The following is an 18,904-nucleotide window of genomic DNA, read 5'->3' as shown; positions in this document are numbered from 1 at the left end:
AACCAAAAGACATAGGGTATCAGAATGGATAAAAACAACAAAACAAAACAAAACAAAACTAAACTAAACAAGACCCATCTATTTGCTGTCTACAAGAGACTCATTTTAGACCTGAGGAGATCTTCAGATTGAAAGTGAGGGGATGGAGAACTATCTATCATGCTACTGGAAGTCAAAAGAAAGCTGGAGTAGCCATACTTACATCAGACAAACTAGACTTTAAATTAAAGGCCGTAACAAGAGACGAAGAAGGGCATTATGTAATAATTTCAGGGTCTATCCATCAGGAAGAGCTAACAATTATAAATGTCTATGCACTGAATATGGGAGCCCCCAAATATATAAAACAATTAATCACAAACATAAGCAACTTTATTGATAAGAATGTGGTCATTGCAGGGGACTTTAACACTCCACTTACAGGAACGGAGAGATCATCTAGACACAGGACCAATAAAGAAACAAGGGCCCTGAATGATACACTGGATCAGATGGACTTAAGAGATATATTTAGAACTCTGCATCCCAAAGCAACAGAATATACTTTCTTCTCGAATGCACATGGGACATTCTCCAAGATAGATCACATGCTGGCTCACAAAACAGCCCTTCATAAGTATAAAAGAATTGAGATCATACCGTGCACACTTTCAGACCACAATGCTATGAAGCTTGAAATCAACCACAGGAAAAAGTCTGGAAGACCTCCAAAAGCACGGGGGTTAAAGAACACCTTACTAAAGAATGAATGGGTCAACCAGGCAATCAGAGAAGAAATTAAAAACTATACGGAAACAAACGAAAATGAAAATACAACAATCCAAACGCTTTGGGATACAGCGAAGGCAGTCCTGAGACGAAAATACATCGCAATCCAGGCCTATCTCAAGAAACGAGAAAAATCCCAAATACAAAATCTAACAGCACACCTAAAGGAAACAGAAGCAGAACAGCAAAGACACCCCAAACCCAGCAGAAGAAGAGAAATAATAAAGATCACAGCAGAAATAAACAATATAGAATCTAAAAAGACTGTACAGCAGATCAATGTAACCAAGAGTTGGTTTTTTGAAAAAATAAACAAAATTGATAAACCTCTAGCCAGGCTTCTCAAAAAGAAAAGGGAGATAATCCAAATAGACAAAATCGTGAATGAAAATGGAATTATTACAACCAATCCTCAGAAATACAAGCAATCATCAGGGAATACTATGAAAAATACTATGTCCTGCCAACACACTGGACAACCTGGAGGAAATGGACAAATTCCTAAGCACCCACACACTTCCCAAACTCAAACAGGAAGAAATAGAAAACTTGAACAGACCCATAACCAGCAAAGAAATTGAATCAGCTATCAAAAATCTCCCAACAAACAAGAGTCCAGGACCAGATGCCTACCCAGGGGAATTCTACCAGACATTCAAAGCAGAGATAATACCTGTCCTTCTCAACCTAGTCCAAAACATAGAAAGGGAAGGAAAACTTCCAGCATTACTTTGATTCCTAAACCAGACAGAGATCCAGCAAAAAAAAAAAAAAAAAAAAAAAAAAAAAAAAAGAAAACTACAGGCCAATATCCCTGATGAATATGGATGCAAAAATTGTCAATAAGATACTAGCAAATCGAATTCAACAGCATATGAAAAGAATTATTCACCATGATCAAGTGGGATTCATTCCTGGGCTGCAGGGCTGATTTAACATTTGCAAATCAATCAATGTGACACATCACATTAATAAAAGAAAAGATAAGAACCATATGACCCTGTCCATCGATGCAGAAAAAGTATTTGACAAAATTCAGCATCCTTTCTTAATTAAAAACCGTCGAGAAAGTCGGGATAGAAGGAGCATACTTAAACATCATAAAAGCCATCTATGAAAAGCCCACAGCTAATATCATCCTCAATGGGGAAACACTGAGAGCTTTCCCCCTGTGATCAGGAACACGACAGGGATGTCCACTCTCACCACTCTTGTTTAACATAGTGTTGGAAGTGCTAGCATCAGCAATCAGACAACAAAAGGAAACATCAAACATCAAAATTGGCAAAGAGGAAGTCAAGCCTTCACTTCTTGCAGATGACACGATATTATACATGGAAAACCCGAAAGACTCCACCAAAAGTCTGCTAGGACTGATACATGAATTCAGCAAAGTCGCAGGATACAAACTCAATGTACAGAAATCAGTTGCATTCTTATACACTAATAATGAAGCAACAGAAAGACAAATAAAGAAACTCATCCCATTCACAATTGCACCAAGAAGCATAAAATACCTAGGAATAAACCTAAACAAACATGTAAAAGATCTGTATGCTGAAAACTATAGAAAGCTTATGAAGGAAATTGAAGAAGATATCAAGAAATGGAAAAACATTCCTTGCTCTTGGATTGAAAGAATAAATATTGTTAAAATGTCAATACTACCCAAAGCTATGTACACATTCAATGGAATCCCAATCAAAATTGCACCAGCATTCTTCTCGAAGCTAGAACAAGCAATCCTCAAATGTGTATGCAACCACAAAAGACCCCGAATAGCCAAAGTAATTTTGAAGAAGAAGACCAAAGCGGGAGGCATCACAATCCCAGACTTTAGCCTCTACTACAAAGCTATAATCATCAAGACAGCACGGTATTGGCACAAAAACAGACACACAGACCAGTGGAATAGAATAGAAACCCCAGAATTAGACCCACAAAAGTATGGCCAACTAATCTTTGACAAAGCAGGAAAGAATATCCAACGGAAAAAAGACAGTCTCTTTAACAAATGGTGCCGGGAGAACTTGACAGCAACATGCAGAAGGATGAAACTAGACCACTTTCTTACACCATTCACAAAAATAAACTCAAAATGGATGAAGGACCAGAATGTGAGACAGGACACCATCAAACCCCTAGAGGAGAAAGCAGGAGAACACCTCTCTGACCTCAGCCGCAGAAATTTCTTACTTGACACATCCCCAAAGGCAAGGGAATTAAAAGCAAAAATGAACTATTGGGACCTCATGAAGATAAAAAGCTTCTGCACTGCAAAGGAAACAATCAACAAAACTAAAAGGCAACCAACGGAATGGGAAAAGATATTTGCAAATGACATATCGGACAAAGGGCTAGTATCCAAAATCTATAAAGAGCTCACCAAACTCCACACCCGAAAAGGAAATAATCCAGTGAAGAAATGGGCAGAAAACATGAATAGACACTTCTCTAAAGAAGACACCCAGATGGCCAACAGACACATGAAAAGATGCTCAACGTCGCTCCTCATGAGGGAAACACAATCAAAACCGCACTGAGATACTACCTCACGCCAGTCAGAGTGGCAAAAAGGAACAAATCGGGAAACTATAGATGCTGGCGAGGATGTGGGGAAACGGGAACCCTCTTGCACTCTTGGTGGGAACGCAAACTGGTGCAGCCTCTCTGGAAAACAGTGTGGAGGTTCCTCAGAAAATTAAAAATAGATCTACCCTATGACCCAGCAATAGCACTGCTAGGAATTTACCCAAGGGATACAGGAGTGCTGATGCACAGGGGCACTTGTACCCCAATGTTGATAGCAGCATTTCTTTTTTTTTTTTTTTTTTTTTATATATATATGAAGTTTATTGACAAATTGGTTTCCATACAACACCCAGTGCTCATCCCAACAGGTGCCCTCCTCAATACCCATTACCCACCCGCCCCTCCCTCCCACCCCCCATCAACCCTCAGTTTGTTCTCAGTTTTTAACAGTCTCTTATGCTTTGGATCTCTCCCACTCTAACGTCCTTTTTTTTTTTTTTTTTCCTTCCCCTCCCCCATGGGTTCCTGTTAAGTTTCTCAGGATCCACATAAGAGTGAAACCATATGGCATCTGTCTTTCTCTGTATGGCTTATTTCACTTAGCATCACACTCTCCAGTTCCATCCACGTTGCTACAAAAGGCCATATTTCATTTTTTCTCATTGCCACGTAGTATTCCATTGTGTATATAAACCACAATTTCTTTATCCATTCATCAGTTGATGGACATTTAGGCTCTTTCCATAATTTGGCTATTGTTGACAGTGCTGATAGCAGCACTTTCAACAATAGCCAAATTATGGAAAGAGCCTTTAAATGTCCACCAACTGATGAAAGGATAAAGAAATTATGGTTTGTATACACAATGGAATACTACGTGGCAATGAGAAAGAACGAAATATGCCTTTTTGTGGCAACATGGATGGAACTGGAGAGTATTAGGCTAAGTGAAAAGAGTGTTATGCTAAGTGAAATAAGTCATACAAAGACAGATACCGTATGTTTTCACTCTTATGTGGATCCTGAGAAACTTACCAGAAGACCATGGGGGAGGGGAAGGGAAAAAAAAAAAAAGGTTAGAGAGGGAGGGAGCCAAAAGATAAGAGACTCTTAAAAACTGAGAACAAACTGAGGGTTGATGGGGGGGGGGAGGTGTGGGAGGGAGGGGTGGGTTCGTGATGGGTATTGAGGGGGGCACCTGTTGGGATGAGCACTGGGTGTTGGATGGAAACCAATTTGACAACAAATTTCATATTAAGAAAAGAATAAGAAACAAAAATAAAGCAATGTCTTCCACAAGATAAGAGCATCTGGAGAAATAAAAACAAACATACATGACACCAAGGTTAACACTTCACGAACTATGAAGCATGGCAGTGATGGGAACCATACAGATAATTGTCTGCCACGGTTGTAGGGTAGAGGACGTGATCCAAGGTAGAAACATCCAACAAAATCCAGTCCAGTGGCTAGAAATCAGCAACGTCATATAAATATACAGCTGTCCCCTTTGCTCAAAACTGCCCCACAAAAGAGGGCCTTTTCTTCTTGTCACACGCAGATCATTACTCATGCCACTGACCATTGGAAGAAATGCACCACCAAAAATAGGACTGCCCTTATCCCACCTGCTAGGGGATACAGGAGGGAGAGTACGAAATGTAATTGCAAATGCCACCTATCACGTGACAGCCCACGGTGGAGGAAGATGAGGAGAAAGTGGTCAGGAAGATGCCAGTGGGTGTGAATCAGGAGGAAACACAGACCAGGGAGAATTCATCACATCGAGAAAAGAAATTTTGTTTCCCACAAGTTTAAACCATTACATGCACAAACATTATTGTGTAATCTGATAATTAGTTAATATTAGGTAAACAAACACAAGGAAGATGTGTTGACAACTCACCATGGACGGGCAGTATATAAGAGGCCATGGCACGAGGAGACGTCAGACTCAAGCCCCTCACTCTCCTGGAAACCATCCCAGAACCTCCACCCTCTGACACCATGGTCAACTCCTGTTGTGGCTCCGTCTGCTCTGACCAGGGCTGTGGCCAGGAGACTTGTTGCCGCCCCAGCTGCTGCCAGACCACCTGCTGCAGGACCACCTGCTGTCGCCCCAGCTGCTGTGGCTCCAGCTGCTGCCAGCCTTGCTGCCGCCCCACCTGCTGCCAGACCACCTGCTGCAGGACCACTTGCTGCCGCCCCAGCTGCTGTGGTTCCAGCTGCTGTGGTTCCAGCTGCTGCCGCCCCAGCTGCTGCATCTCTAGCTGCTGCCGCCCCTGCTGCGGGGGTTCCAGCTGCTGTGGCTCCAGCTGCTGCCAGCCTTGCTGCCGCCCCACCTGCTGCCAGACCACCTGCTGCAGGACCACCTGCTGCCGCCCCACCTGCTGTGGTTCCAGCTGCTGTGGTTCCAGCTGCTGCCGCCCCACCTGCTGTGTGTCCAGCTGCTGCCGCCCCTGCTGTGGGGGCTCCAGCGGCTGTGGCTCGAATTGCTGTGGCTCCAGCTGCTGCCAGCCTTGCTGCCGCCCCACCTGCTGCCAGACCACCTGCTGCCGGACCACCTGCTGCCGCCCCACCTGCTGTGTGTCCAGCTGCTGCCGCCCCAGCTGTTGCTAGACCCCCTGCCACCACCCACCAACCTGCTCTAGTGGCTCTTGCTGCTGCTGAGTGCCCTGACCTGCACCCTGCTCTTTTCATCAGCCAATCTCCTTCATGTCGTCCAACTGGGAGCTGAATCATGTGAGGCCAACTGTAAAACCTCAGTTCCCAGTGATTTTTCAACTGGTTGGCCTTGGAATATACCTCCCTACCGCCCACTCCCTCCTCACCTCCTTGTTACTAACTCCACCCCAAATCACTACAAAGATTGTATTATCTGATATATGTTAACATGCCATTCTGATTGATGTATCAGCTACTGCCAGATTTTCTCATATGGAGACGTTTCTGTATGTCAAATAAATCTTGATTTTCCAGGCATAAATATAAGAAATCGTGTCTCATTCTTTTTCCTTCTTCAACGGTCACCCTTAGCTGTCAGGTCTTCTACTATTCTCTGCACAACGAGCAGATCATAGCAGGCGATTTCAGGATTTTCACCTCTATCACCTCGGCGCTTCCCACGCTAACAGAGTAGGATGGTGGCTTGCAGCAAGCACCTGGAACTCTGCGGAGGGCTCGGTCTACGTGAAGAAACGTATATCACAGGACAGAGCAGGGAAGGCAAGTGCCTGGGAGAAGCGTTCGAAAGGTGGCCAGTAGTTGGTGGATAAGTGCTCTAGCCTCTTGCCCCTGGAGTGGGCGTGTGAGACCAGAGGGCCTCGGTAGCACTGAACGAACCCCCGATGCCCACAGGACTCACCTGCTCTTGAAATCAACCTGGATTGGTTTCCACCCTTCCCTGGATCACTTCACAGTATCCCTAGAGCACTACTTGGCACCACTTCCCAGACAATCTACTTGCTCTCAAGCCTCTGTTTTGAGCTCCGACCCTGAGGTCGACCTGACACCAGTGTTCCAAGTCTCAGGAACAGTGCCTTCAAACATGTCCCTATGATATGAACGGTCACTGGGTGACACCGTGGGCTCTCGACCTTATTCTCCGCTGAACCACTGAATCTTTTCATAGGATGCTGTTGCTTCTCACAGCTTGTGCACACTTGGTTTTAGACTTCCTGTGTCCAATTCCTGAAAGATCATGTATCCCGAGGGACAGGAGACACTCCCACGAATAAAACAGCTCACCATGTTAGGAAGTGTCTCTCTCAAGGAGGCTATGCTTGAGGCGGACCGCACCAAACTGCGATTCTCACGTTGCATTCAAAACACCAGAGCCTACAGCGGGTATTCCTGCATCAGTACTGCATAAGGAAGGAGGTGCTCTCAGGAGACCCAGTGCAAAGCGGAGTCAGCACAGGGTAGTAAAAGAAGCTAAGACAAAGGGTGCTTTCAGTTCAACTCCACCCCCGTATTCTGACCCACAGATGAAGGGTGTGTACTGGGCCACGGACTTGCTCATCTTAGTGGAAAAAGCGGTTGGGCCTTTGTGCTCCTACGTCACCTATCGCTACCTGTCCACATCCTTTGGTGAGTGGAAAGGATGGAGAGCAAGAACTCCAGGTGTCCCCCACCCTAGAGCCTGAGACAGTTACCTGCAGATAGTGCGTGGTCAGTGTGAACCACGCGTAGCCCACACTCGCACTACCTTGTGGATGGCGGCATGTATGGCAAAGAGAATCAGAATGGGATATCGTATACCTACTCCTGCTTCTGCCCATATCTATGCATTTCTCTCAGTAACCTTGCTCCGGGTCGTTTGCCACAGTTTCTATAAAAACCTAGAAGATGAGAGTTAATGGGCAGCTTCTGCACTCCTTTAGCTGACTTGCCTGGTATAGTGACCATGGTCTCCATTCCTGAGAGTTCTGAACCCATGGTTCCTGTGTCCTCTTCAGACTACAACTACTTGTCCATCTGCACGAATGTCCCTGTAGATCGCCTAAACATGTAATATGCTAAGCATATTCCTTGTGGCTCCCATAGCTCCTATGTCTAGGCACTAGAAGTCCAAAAGGATAAGGTGGCAGCCGGAGGTTAATTCCACACAGAACTTTACCATGTCCCTTCCAGGTAGCTTTCCTGTCTTAGAGCCGAGACCTCTAGATGTTCACAGCCTACGATTATGGTAGAAGGTGGCACAAATTCCCCCCAGTGGATCACTGAGATGAAGGTAGTGAGGAACCTTCTCCTTTAACTCTGACATTAGATCAAGGTGTTTAAATAGGAACCATGAACGATTGTACGTATCCAGTAGTGAGTTCAGCTCAGATCTCATCCGACAGCCTGCAAACACATGAGTATTCCTGTTTCTGCTGAACCAATGGCCATAGATTCCTTGAGTAAGGATGAAAGAAATTCTATGATATATACTTGTGCAGCCCTTCATCCTAGACGACTGGCCTCTTCATTTCTAGGTTAATGGTTTCTAGGTCTACTAATAGCCTGACTCTGTACACTCTGCCAGGGATCATGACTTTCCATTGGTTCACGGTCTCAGCCTTTGTTCTTTTATTCTTGTTCCTTTAATTGCATGCACACACCTATACACACACACACACACACACACACACACACACACTCTCTCTCTCTCTCTCTCTCTCTCTCTCTTTTATAAAGGTGTATCTGAGTTGTCTGCCTATATCCTATATGAGGGACATCATGCTTTATTATCCATATTGATAGATCCCTGAGGGTCACATATCATTCTGTCCCCTTTGTCATTCCAACCTTGTTGGCAATCACATAATTATACCCACATTACTTCCTACAATTAAGTCCTGCACATGACTCAGTCATTCAGAGCTATGACCATCCCCATTCTTCCTAGGGAGCACAGTTTGGTCACAGCATTCCCTACCACAACCTCCAACGTTAGACAATAGGCACTCCTCTCCCAAGAGGCCGCTGACACCGGTACTTGATGATTCCCTAATAGCGTGGTAAAGAGAGTGCCCCAGACCCTCCTAGGGAATGGCTACGTGGGCTTTGTGGCCTTGTGACTATATCCATTTTAGCATTTCTATTTCTTGGCACCTTTCGATGCCTCCCTTCTCACCTGTGTGTGCCGTGGTCCTAGATAAATCTATACTGGTTACCTACTGTTATGTAACATTACCCCCAAATTTAGCAGCTTATAGTGACATTTATTTTCTCTATTTCTGCGGATCCAAATCCAGGTATGGCCCACCCAGACTCTCCATTTCATAGGGTTTCACATGGCTGCACTCAAGGTGCTGGCTAGCACTGGGGTCTCATCTGAGGTCTCGCCTGGGGAAGACTCTACTTCCAACTACATTTATGCGGCAGGATTCAGATCCTTTAGGGCCACAGGTGGGAGGCCCTCGCTTCCTTGCTGGTTGTTGAATGGAGACTATGCTCAGTTCTTTGCTGCAAGGATCTCTCACGTAGGACCTGGCTTCATCAAAGCCAGTGTGAGAGAGAAAGAGTTGGCATTAAGATGAAAGTCACAATCTTTTGTAACTCAATCACTTGATGTTGTCATATCCTGTTGATAGGCAGTTTACTTGAGGGGTGGGAATTACATGAGACCATGAACTCCAAGAGGTGGAAAACATTGGACCTTCTTGGAAGCTACCTACCCAAACTCTTCCATAATACTGAGTAAAAAAGTTACACTTACAGTAAGATTTCATTCCTATAAAAATTCAGAAAGATGCGAAATAAAGCTGTATCATATAGGGATGCCTACATAGGTAATGAAACTGCAAGAAAAATAAATGAAGAGATTACTTGAAAAATCAGCATAATAATCATCTGGAGGGTGGAAAAATGTTCGTGGTCAAGAAAAGGCACAGAAGAGCCTTCTTAGTAGTAACAAGGTTCTATTTCTTGACTCCAGGTTTTGATACGTGCATGTTTGCTCTATAACTATTTTTTTAATGGTTACTTATTTTTGAGGGAGCGAGAGAGAGAGAGACAGGGCACGAGCGGGGGAGTGGCAGGAGAGGGAGACACAGAATCGGATGCAGGCTCCAGGCTCTGAGCTGTCAGCACAGAGGCCGACATGGGGCTCGAACCCACAGAATGCGAGATCATGACCTGAGCCGAAGCTGGACGCTCAACCAACTGAGCCACCCAGGCGCCCCTATAACTATTTTTTATCACGTACATGTACTTTGTATGCTTTACACCATATGTGCATTTTTTTTCCATTGTAAAAATGCAATATTAGGGTGTTGTTAGTCAAATGAATGCGTCCATGGCGTCTTCGCAAGAAAAAGAATGCATATGTTAATATGTGAGCTGGCTCCTCCGTGGAAAAATATAATATATAACAGTTGTTTTTTTCTAATAGGATTTGAGAAGTGGTAAGCTTTCTTCTATTTCTCAGTTTTCACGGTGAGATCCACTGACATTTACCAGTGGGTAAGAGATTTAGAAAGGTTTAGAAAGAGATTGCATTTGCCAGTGGGTCACAGATGGGCTCTTTTTTAAAAAACAATTTTTATTTAATTTACTTTTTTTAATTTACATCCAAGTTAGTTAGCAGATAGTGTAACAGTGATTTCAGGAGTAGATTCCTTAACGTCCCTTACCCATTTAGCCCATCCCCCCTCCCTCAACCCCTCCAGTAACCCTCTCTGTGTTCTCCATATTTATGAGTCTCTTATGTTTTGTCCCCCTCCCTGTTTTTATATTTTTCTTCCCTTCCCTTATGTTCATCTGTCTTGTATCTTAAAGTCCTCAAATGAGTGAAGTCATGTAATAGTTGTCTTTCTCTGACTTGCTAGTTCTGCTTAGCATAATATCCTCTAGTTCCATCCACATAGTTGCAAATGGCAAGATTCCATTCTCTTTGATTGCCGAGTAATACTCCATTGTGGATGTGTGTGGGTGTATATATATGTATATATACACACACGCATATATATACACACACACACACACACACACACACACACACATATATATATATATATATACATATATATAAACATTAGGGTGCATATGTCCCTTCGAAACAGCCCACCTGTATCCCTTGGGTAAATACCTAGTAGTGCAATTGCTGGGTCGTGGGGTAGTTCTACTTGTAATTTGTTGAGGAACCGCCATACTGGTTTCCAAGGTGGCTGCACCAGTTTGCATTCCCACCAGCAGTGCAAAAGAGATCCTCTTTCTCCACATCCTCGCCAACACCTGTTTATACCTGAGTCGTTAATGTTAGCCATTCTGATAGGTGTGAGGTGGTATCTCATGGTGGTTTTGATTTGTATTTCCCAGATGTCTTCTTTGGAGAAGTGTCTGTTCATGCCTTTTGCCCATTTCTTCACTGGATTATTTGTTTTGGGGGTGTTGAGTTTGATAAGTTCTTTATAGATTTTGGATACTAACCCTTTATCTGATATGTCGTTTGCAAATATCTTCTCCGTGCATTCCGTGCGTTGCCTGTTAGTTTTGCTGATTGTTTTCTTTGCTGTGCAGCAACTTTTATTTTGATGAGGTCCCAGTAGTTCATTTTTGCTGTTGTCTCCCTTGCCTCCAGAGACATGCTGAGTAAGAAGCTCCTGTGGCCAAGGTCAAAGAGGTTTTTGCCCGCTTTCTCTTTGAGGATTTTGATGGCTTCCTGTCTTACATTTAGGCCTTTCATCCATTTTGAGTTTATTGTTGTGGATGGTGTAAGAAAGTCGTCCAGGTTCGTTTTTCTGCATGTCGCTGCCCAGTTTTCTCAGCACCACTTGCTGAAGAGACTGTCTTTATTCCATTGGATATTCTTTCCTGCTTTGTCAAAGATTAGTTGGCCATAAGTCTGTGGATCCCTCCCTGGGTTCTCTATTGTGCTCCACTGACCTGAGTGTCTGTTTTTGTGCCATACTGTCTTGATGATTACTGCTTTGTAATACAGCTTGATGTCCAGAATTGTGATGTCTCCTGCATTGGGTTTCTTCTTCAAGAATGCTTTGGCTATTCGGGGTCTTTTCTGGTTCTACACAAATTTTAGGATTGTTTGTTCTACCTCTGTGAAGAATGCTGGTGGTATTTTCATAGGGATTGCATTGAATATGTAGGTTGCTTTGGGTAGTATTGACCTTTTAACAATATTTGTTCTTCCTATCCAGGAGCGTGGAATATTTTTCCTTTTTTGGGTTTGTCTTCTTCAATTTCTTTCATAAGCTTTCTATAGTTTTCAGTGTATAGATTTTTCACTTCTTTGGTTAGATTTATTCCTAGGTATCTTATGGTTTTGGGTGCAGTTGTAAACAGGATCGATTCATTGATATCTCTTTCTGTTGCTTCGTTGTTGGTGTATAGGAATGCAACCGATTTCTGTGCATTGATTTTATACACTGCAACTTTGCTGAATTCATGAATCAGTTCTAGCAGTTTTTTGGTGGAATCTTTTGGGTTTTCCATATAGAGTATCATGTCATCTGCGAAGAGTGAAAGTTTGACTCCCTCCTGGCCCATTTGGATGCCTTTTATTTCTCTGTGTTGTCTGACTGCTGAGGCTAAGACTTCCAATACTATGTTGAATAACACTGGTGAGAGTGGACATCCCTGTCGTGTTCCTGACTGTAGGGGGAAAGCTCTCAGTTTTTCCCCATTGAGGATGGTATGAGTGTTGGGTTGTTCATATATAGCTTTTATGACCTCGAGGTATGATCCTTCTGCCCCTACTATCTTGAGGGTTTTTATCAAGAAAGGATGCTGTATCTTGTCAAATGCTTTCTCTGCATCTATTGAGAGGATCATACGGTTCTTGAACTTTCTTCCATTGATGTGATGAATCACGTTAATTTTTTTGCAGATATTGAACCAGCCCTGCATCCCAGGTATAAATCCCACTTGGGCGAGGTGAATAATTTTTTTTAAGTATTGTTGGATCCAGTTGGCTAATATCTTGAGGATTTTTGCATCCATGTTCATCAGGGAAATTGGTCTATAGTTCCCCTTTTTAATGGGGTTGGTTTTGGAATCAAGGTAATGCTGGCTTCATAGAAAGGGTATGAAAGTTTTCCTTTCATTTCTATTTTTTGGAACAGCTTCAAGAGAATAGGTATGAACTCTTCCTTAAATGTTTGGTAGAAGTCCCCTGGAAAGCCATCTGGCTCTGGACTCTTGTGTTTTGGGACATTTTTGACTACTAATTCGATTTCTTTACTGGTTATGGGTCTGTTCAAATTTTCTCTTTCTTTTTTTTTTTTAACGTTTTTATTTATTTTTGAGACAGAGAGAGACAGAGCATGAACGGGGGAGGGTCAGAGAGAGAGGGAGACACAGAATCGGAAGCAGGCTCCAGGCTCTGAGCCATCAGCCCAGAGCCTGACGCGGGGCTCGAATTCACGGACCGCGAGATCGTGACCTGGCTGAAGTCGGACGCTTAACCGACTGCGCCACCCAGGCGCCCCCAAATTTTCTATTTCTTGATGGGCTCTTCAATGTCCATGCTTTCCTTCTAACTCTAGCTCAGTACCAAGGGACAGATCCTTGTCCAACTATTGGACGTATTCTCTGCTCTTCAGATGATGTGGTATGGCCTGAATTTTTTCACAACAAATCTGCCAAAATGTAAAGTAAAAATACCACCTACTCTTACTTAAACACATGGGAATATATTGCTCTTAAGCTAAAATAATGCCTTTTATAATGGGTTTATTCTGTTTGCCATGCGGAGATGAATTACCAGTACTTACTTGGCCATGTCTTGGCCTCCTTAAGCACTTCCTCTTACATGGCCAGGAACCCAGCTTTCAGAGTGCAGCCAGAAATGGAAATCAAGCCTGGTTGTCTACAGAGTAGTGACATGTAGACCTATATTTTGACATCAGAGATCATACTGGTTTTTTGTTTCTTTTCCCTCTGTAGATGAATTGTATAGTTTCTATAGATCTAGGATCTGCAATGGAAACAGCGAAGGGCCACCCACTCATTGCCGAGTCTCAGATTTCCTCCTTCCTTCCTTCCTTCCTTCCTTCCTTCCTTCCTTCCGCCCTTTCTTCTCCCTCCCTCTGTTTCTTTCTTTCTTTCTTTCTTTCTTTCTTTCTTTCTTTCTTTCTTTCCTTTTGTTTTCTTTTCTTTCTTTTCTTGCATCCAAGTTAGTGAACATACAGGGTAGTAATGGTTTCAGCAATAGAAGTTAGTGATTCCTGACTTACATACAACACCCAGTGCCCATCCGAACAAGTGCCCTCCCCAATGCCATCACCCACTTAGCCCATCCCCCCACTCAAGCCCCTCCAGGGATCCTTAGTTAGTTCTGTGCCCTTAACAGCCTCTGTCTCTAGAGAGGGAGGCAAAGCCCAAGAGAGTCCTAAATACAGAGAACAAACCGAGGGTCAGTGGGGTGGGGAAAATGGGTGATGGGCACAGAGGAGGCACCCAATGGGACAAGCACCAAGTGCTGCATGCAAGTGACAAACCAAGGGAATCAACTCCCAAAGCCAAGACCATGCTGCACACACTGCATATGTGCATTTTAAATAATATGAAAGACTTTTTTTAAATTTGAGGGTGAACCGAAATGCATCTCTATTTAAGATTAAAAATGAAAGATGGGCTTAAGGAATGCCTGGTTACCCTACCATGACATACATTGGAAACAGTTAGGATAAGTCTTGATACTTCTCTCGTATAGCACAAAATGAACCACTAATATATGCACCAATGTTAGTGATTCACATAGGCATAGGCATGTTAATGGTGCCAAACAGAGGAGAAATAACATATTCTCTAGAAACAGTATATATGCTAGAGATATATACTACATATCATCTATTCAAAGGTCTAGATCAAAACTATTCTACAGTGAAAAATACATGAAAACAGTGATTGCCTCTATGGTAGTTCAGACTTTAGTAAGGGACAAGTGGGGACTTTCTGCCATAATGGAAATGTTCTACTGAGAGATGGGGGGATTACATGGACCTGCTTCTGTGTATCGTAACTCATCACTATGGATGAGTACACTTAGGATAAATAGGTTCAACTGTGTGTAAATTCCTTCTACGTTGTGAAATAAATCACAAAATGTAAACAAGAAACAGTGACTAAGTAATTTATTTATGAGTAACTCTATGGTTTTACCAAACTGTCTTCTTGGCTGATTTGCCTCAAACACAATTCTTCTAGTTAAATCATACTCCTGCGAACTCCTTTGACGGTTCTTTCAATACTACATTGCAGTTATCTGTAAGTGTGTTCATGGTGGGGCTTCTCAGTAGCTTGTGGATTTCCGGGGAGGAGACCCTAAGCGGTACATAGAACATCAACAACTGGCAATGTGTGTATCTCGGGTTAGCCATTCAACAAGTCGGCTTTAAAAGCACGCAGGAACTACACAGAGGCACCTCCTCAGAGCTTAAAGGACCAGGACAAAGGAACAGGCCTCTAAGTGTCATCCTGGGGCCTTCAGCATCATCTGGGTACTTGTCAGAAATGCCAAATTTCAGCCCACACCCCTAGCGCCATATTCAGAACTTCTGAGATTTGTCGCACCATATCTTATGAGCCCTTCAGATACTTGCTGCATCCTCAAGTTGGACTATTAGTAAATGGGGAATAAGCATAAAGACCAACTATGTAACTTGACTGCACTAAAATCCATTCACAATTTAAATGGATCCAAACAAACGTGCACTCTAGAATTCCCAGCTATGGAGATAAGATCTGAGGAGAGTGCATTCTGATTATTCAACTTTTTTTTTCTCTATTGAAGAATATTCTTAATTAAGAATGAGATAAGAATTTGTAAAGGCTGTGTCTTCCACAATCTAAAGACCTTCCAGAGAAATGTAATGCAAAGATACATGACGGCAATGATAACACTCAATGAACTACAAATCATGGCAGTGATGGGAACCATGCACCTAATTGTCTGCCGTGGCTTTGGGGTAGAGAACGTGATCCAAAGATAGAAACATTAAAGTTAGAAACAAGAAAACCCATTCCAGTGGCAGAGGTTACCAACATCACGCGTTCATCGACACTGACTCCCTTCCTCATTAAAACTGACCCATAAAATGGGACCTTTTCCTCTTGTCCCATGCCACCTCCACACTATGCAGATGGGGTTCCCTCCCACTGACCATTGGAAGAAATGCACAAACCAAAACAGGTTTGCCTTAACCCTTTGCTGCTAGGGGTGTAGGAGAGCAAAACAAGAAATGTAATTGCAAATGCCACCTACCACATGACAGCCTGCTGTGCAGGAAGAAGAGGAGAGTGGTCCAGAGGATGCCAGTGGGTGTAGGTCAGGAGGAAAAACAGACCACAAAGACTTTCTCACATCCAACAAGAAAATCTCTTTCCCATCAGTTTACACCAATACATAGACACACATTATTCTGTAATCTGACAGTTACTTAAATATTAGGTAAACAAACACAAGGAAGATGTGTTGACAAATCACCCGGTACGAGCAGTATATAAGAGGCCAGGGCACAAGGAGACTTCCAAAGTCCAGCCCCTCACTCTCCTGGAAACCAGCCCAGAACCTCCACCCTCTGACACCATGGTCAACTCCTGTTGTGGCTCCAGCTGCTGTGGCTCCAGCTGCTGCCAGCCTTGCTGCCGCCCCGCCTGCTGCCAGACCACCTGCTGCAGGACCACCTGCTGCCGGCCCACCTGCTGTGTGTCCAGCTGCTGCTGCCCCTCCTGCTGTGGCTCCAGCTGCTGCAGACCCAGCTGCTGCATCTCTAGCTGCTGCCGCCCCACCTGCTGCCAGACCACCTGCTGCAGAACCACCTGCTGCCGCCCCACCTGCTGTGGCTCCAGCTGCTGCCGCCCCTGCTGTGGGGGTTCCAGCTGCTGTGGCTCCAGCTGCTGCCAGCCTTGCTGCCGCCCCACCTGCTGCCAGACCACCTGCTGCCGGACCACCTGCTGCCGCCCCACCTGCTGTGTGTCCAGCTGCTGCCGCCCCTGCTGTGGGGGTTCCAGCTGCTGTGGCTCGAATTGCTGTGGCTCCAGCTGCTGCCAGCCTTGCTGCCGCCCCACCTGCTGCCAGACCACCTGCTGCCGGACCACCTGCTGCCGCCCCACCTGCTGTGTGTCCAGCTGCTGCCGCCCCAGCTGTTGCTAGACCCCCTGCTGTTTTCATCAGCCAATCTCCTTCATGTCGTCCAACTGGGAGCTGAATCATGTAAAACCTCAGTTCCCAATGATTTTTCAACCGGTTGGCCTTGGAATGTACCACCCCACCGCCCAATTCCCTCCCAACTCTTTCTTATGATGTCCATCCCAATTCAGTACAAAGGTTGTATTTTCCCTGATATACGATAACATATCATCCTAACTGATGTATCTGTTACTGTCAGATGTTCTCTATGGAGATGCTTCTATATAGCAAATAAATCTTAACTTTCCAGGCATTAAATATAAACAATCGTGTCTCATTCTTTTTTCCTTCGTGAATGGTCACCCTTAGCTGCCAGGTCTTCTATTCTCTGCACAACGAGGAGATCATAGCAGGCGATTTCAGGATTTTCACTTCTATCACCTCAGTCCTTCCCACGCAAACAGTGTAGGATGGTGACTTACAGCAAGCACCTGGAACTCTCTGCAGAGGGCTCGGTCTACATGAAGGAGCAGATCGCAAAGGACACAATAGGGAAGGCACGTGCCTGGGAGAAGCGTTCAAACAGTGGCCAGTAGTTGGTGGATAAGTGCTCTAGCCTCTATCCCCTCTAGTGGGACATGTGAGACCAGAGGGCCTCAGTAGCACTGAACGAACCCCCGATGCCCACAGGACTCACCTGCTCTTGAAATCAACCTGGATTGGTTTCCACCCTTCCCTGGATCACTTCACAGTATCCCTAGAGCACTACTTGGCACCACCTCCCAGACAATCTACTTGCTCTCAAGCCTCTGTTTTGAGCTCCGACCCTGAGGTCGACCTGACACCAGTGTTCCAAGTCTCAGGAACAGTGCCTTCAAACATGTCCCTATGATATGAACGGTCACTGGGTGACACCGTGGGCTCTCGACCTTATTCTCCGCTGAACCACTGAATCTTTTCATAGGATGCTGTTGCTTCTCACAGCTTGTGCACACTTGGTTTTAGACTTCCTGTGTCCAATTCCTGAAAGATCATGTATCCCGAGGGACAGGAGACACTCCCACGAATAAAACAGCTCACCATGTTAGGAAGTGTCTCTCTCAAGGAGGCTATGCTTGAGGCGGACCGCACCAAACTGCGATTCTCACGTTGCATTCAAAACACCAGAGCCTACAGCGGGTATTCCTGCATCAGTACTGCATAAGGAAGGAGGTGCTCTCAGGAGACCCAGTGCAAAGCGGAGTCAGCACAGGGTAGTAAAAGAAGCTAAGACAAAGGGTGCTTTCAGTTCAACTCCGCCCTCGTATTCTGACCCACACATGAGGGGTGTGTACTGGGCCACGGACTTGCTCGTCACAGGGGCGAAGGGGTTAGGCCATTGTACTCCTACATCACTGTCACTACGTTTTGACATCCTCTGATGGGTGGAACGGATGGAGAGGAAGAACTCCTGGCGTCCCCCACCCCAGAGACTGAGACTCTTACCTACAGTGTGTGATCAGTGTGAGCCACTCATAGTCCATACTCACACTATCTTGTGGATGAGGGCACGTACGGCAAAGAGCATCAGAATGGGATATTGTATACCTACCCCTGGTTCTGCTCATGTCTGTGGATTTCTCTCATTAACCTTGCTCCATGTGGTTTGTCACAGTTTCTGTAAAAACCTACAGCATGAGGGTTAGTGGGCAGTTCCTCTCTGCCTTTAGCTTCCTTGCCTGGTGTTGTGACCAAGGTCCCCATCCCTGAGAGTTCTGAACCCATGGGTCCTATGTCCTCTTCAGGCTACACTACTTGCCCATCTGCAGTGAATGCCGGGAATAGGAATGCCACAAATGTCCCTGCAGATCACCTGAATGCTAAAAATATTCCCTGTGGCCCCTGTAGCTCCTAACGTTGACTGCTGCCTTCCTGGCACTAGAAACCCAAAGGGGTAAGGTGGCAGCCAGAATTTTACTTCCAATCAGAACTACCCACGTGCCTTCCAATGAGCTTTCCTGTCTTAGAGCTGAGACCTCTAGAGGCACACAG

At 44.7% G+C, this 18,904-nt stretch overlaps 2 protein-coding genes across 3 annotated transcripts; both read left to right on the top strand.

Annotated features, from left to right (window-relative positions):
* Positions 1-3,488: 3,488 nt before the first annotated feature.
* Positions 3,489-5,919, top strand: LOC124513141 (keratin-associated protein 4-2-like). Of its 2 annotated transcripts, XM_047080904.1 has the most exons (2): positions 3,489-3,496; positions 5,439-5,919. In XM_047080904.1, exons 1-2 carry the CDS (start codon positions 3,489-3,491, stop codon positions 5,917-5,919), a joined length of 489 nt encoding a protein of 162 aa, XP_046936860.1. The 2 variants fall into 2 exon arrangements, with proteins under 2 accessions (XP_046936860.1, XP_046936859.1); XM_047080903.1 differs by lacking the exon at positions 3,489-3,496 and having other exon boundaries at positions 5,308-5,919.
* A 10,411-nt stretch (positions 5,920-16,330) lies between these two features.
* On the top strand, positions 16,331-16,897 carry LOC124513423 (keratin-associated protein 4-2-like). Its single transcript, XM_047081409.1, has 2 exons — positions 16,331-16,437; positions 16,498-16,897. The coding sequence occupies exons 1-2, from the start codon at positions 16,331-16,333 to the stop codon at positions 16,895-16,897; spliced, it is 507 nt and encodes a 168-aa protein (XP_046937365.1).
* Positions 16,898-18,904: the final 2,007 nt, after the last annotated feature.

Source organism: Lynx rufus, unplaced genomic scaffold (assembly GCF_022079265.1).
Source record: "Lynx rufus isolate CCGP_SWC_20201006 ecotype Redwood Valley unplaced genomic scaffold, mLynRuf1.p SCAF_18, whole genome shotgun sequence".
Lineage (NCBI taxonomy): Eukaryota > Metazoa > Chordata > Mammalia > Carnivora > Felidae > Lynx > Lynx rufus.
Note: the sequence above shows the minus strand (reverse complement) of the source record. Positions and strands in the feature narration are given on the sequence as shown.

Coding starts and splice junctions, on each gene's coding strand:
- LOC124513423 (XM_047081409.1), top strand. CDS start 16,331: ATGGTCAACTCCTGTTGTGGCTCCAGCTGCTGTGGCTCCAGCTGCTGC. Junction 16,438..16,497: donor TGCAGGACCACCTGCTGCCG/GCCCACCTGCTG, acceptor CAGCTGCTGCAG/ACCCAGCTGCTGCATCTCTA.
- LOC124513141 (XM_047080903.1), top strand. CDS start 5,308: ATGGTCAACTCCTGTTGTGGCTCCGTCTGCTCTGACCAGGGCTGTGGC.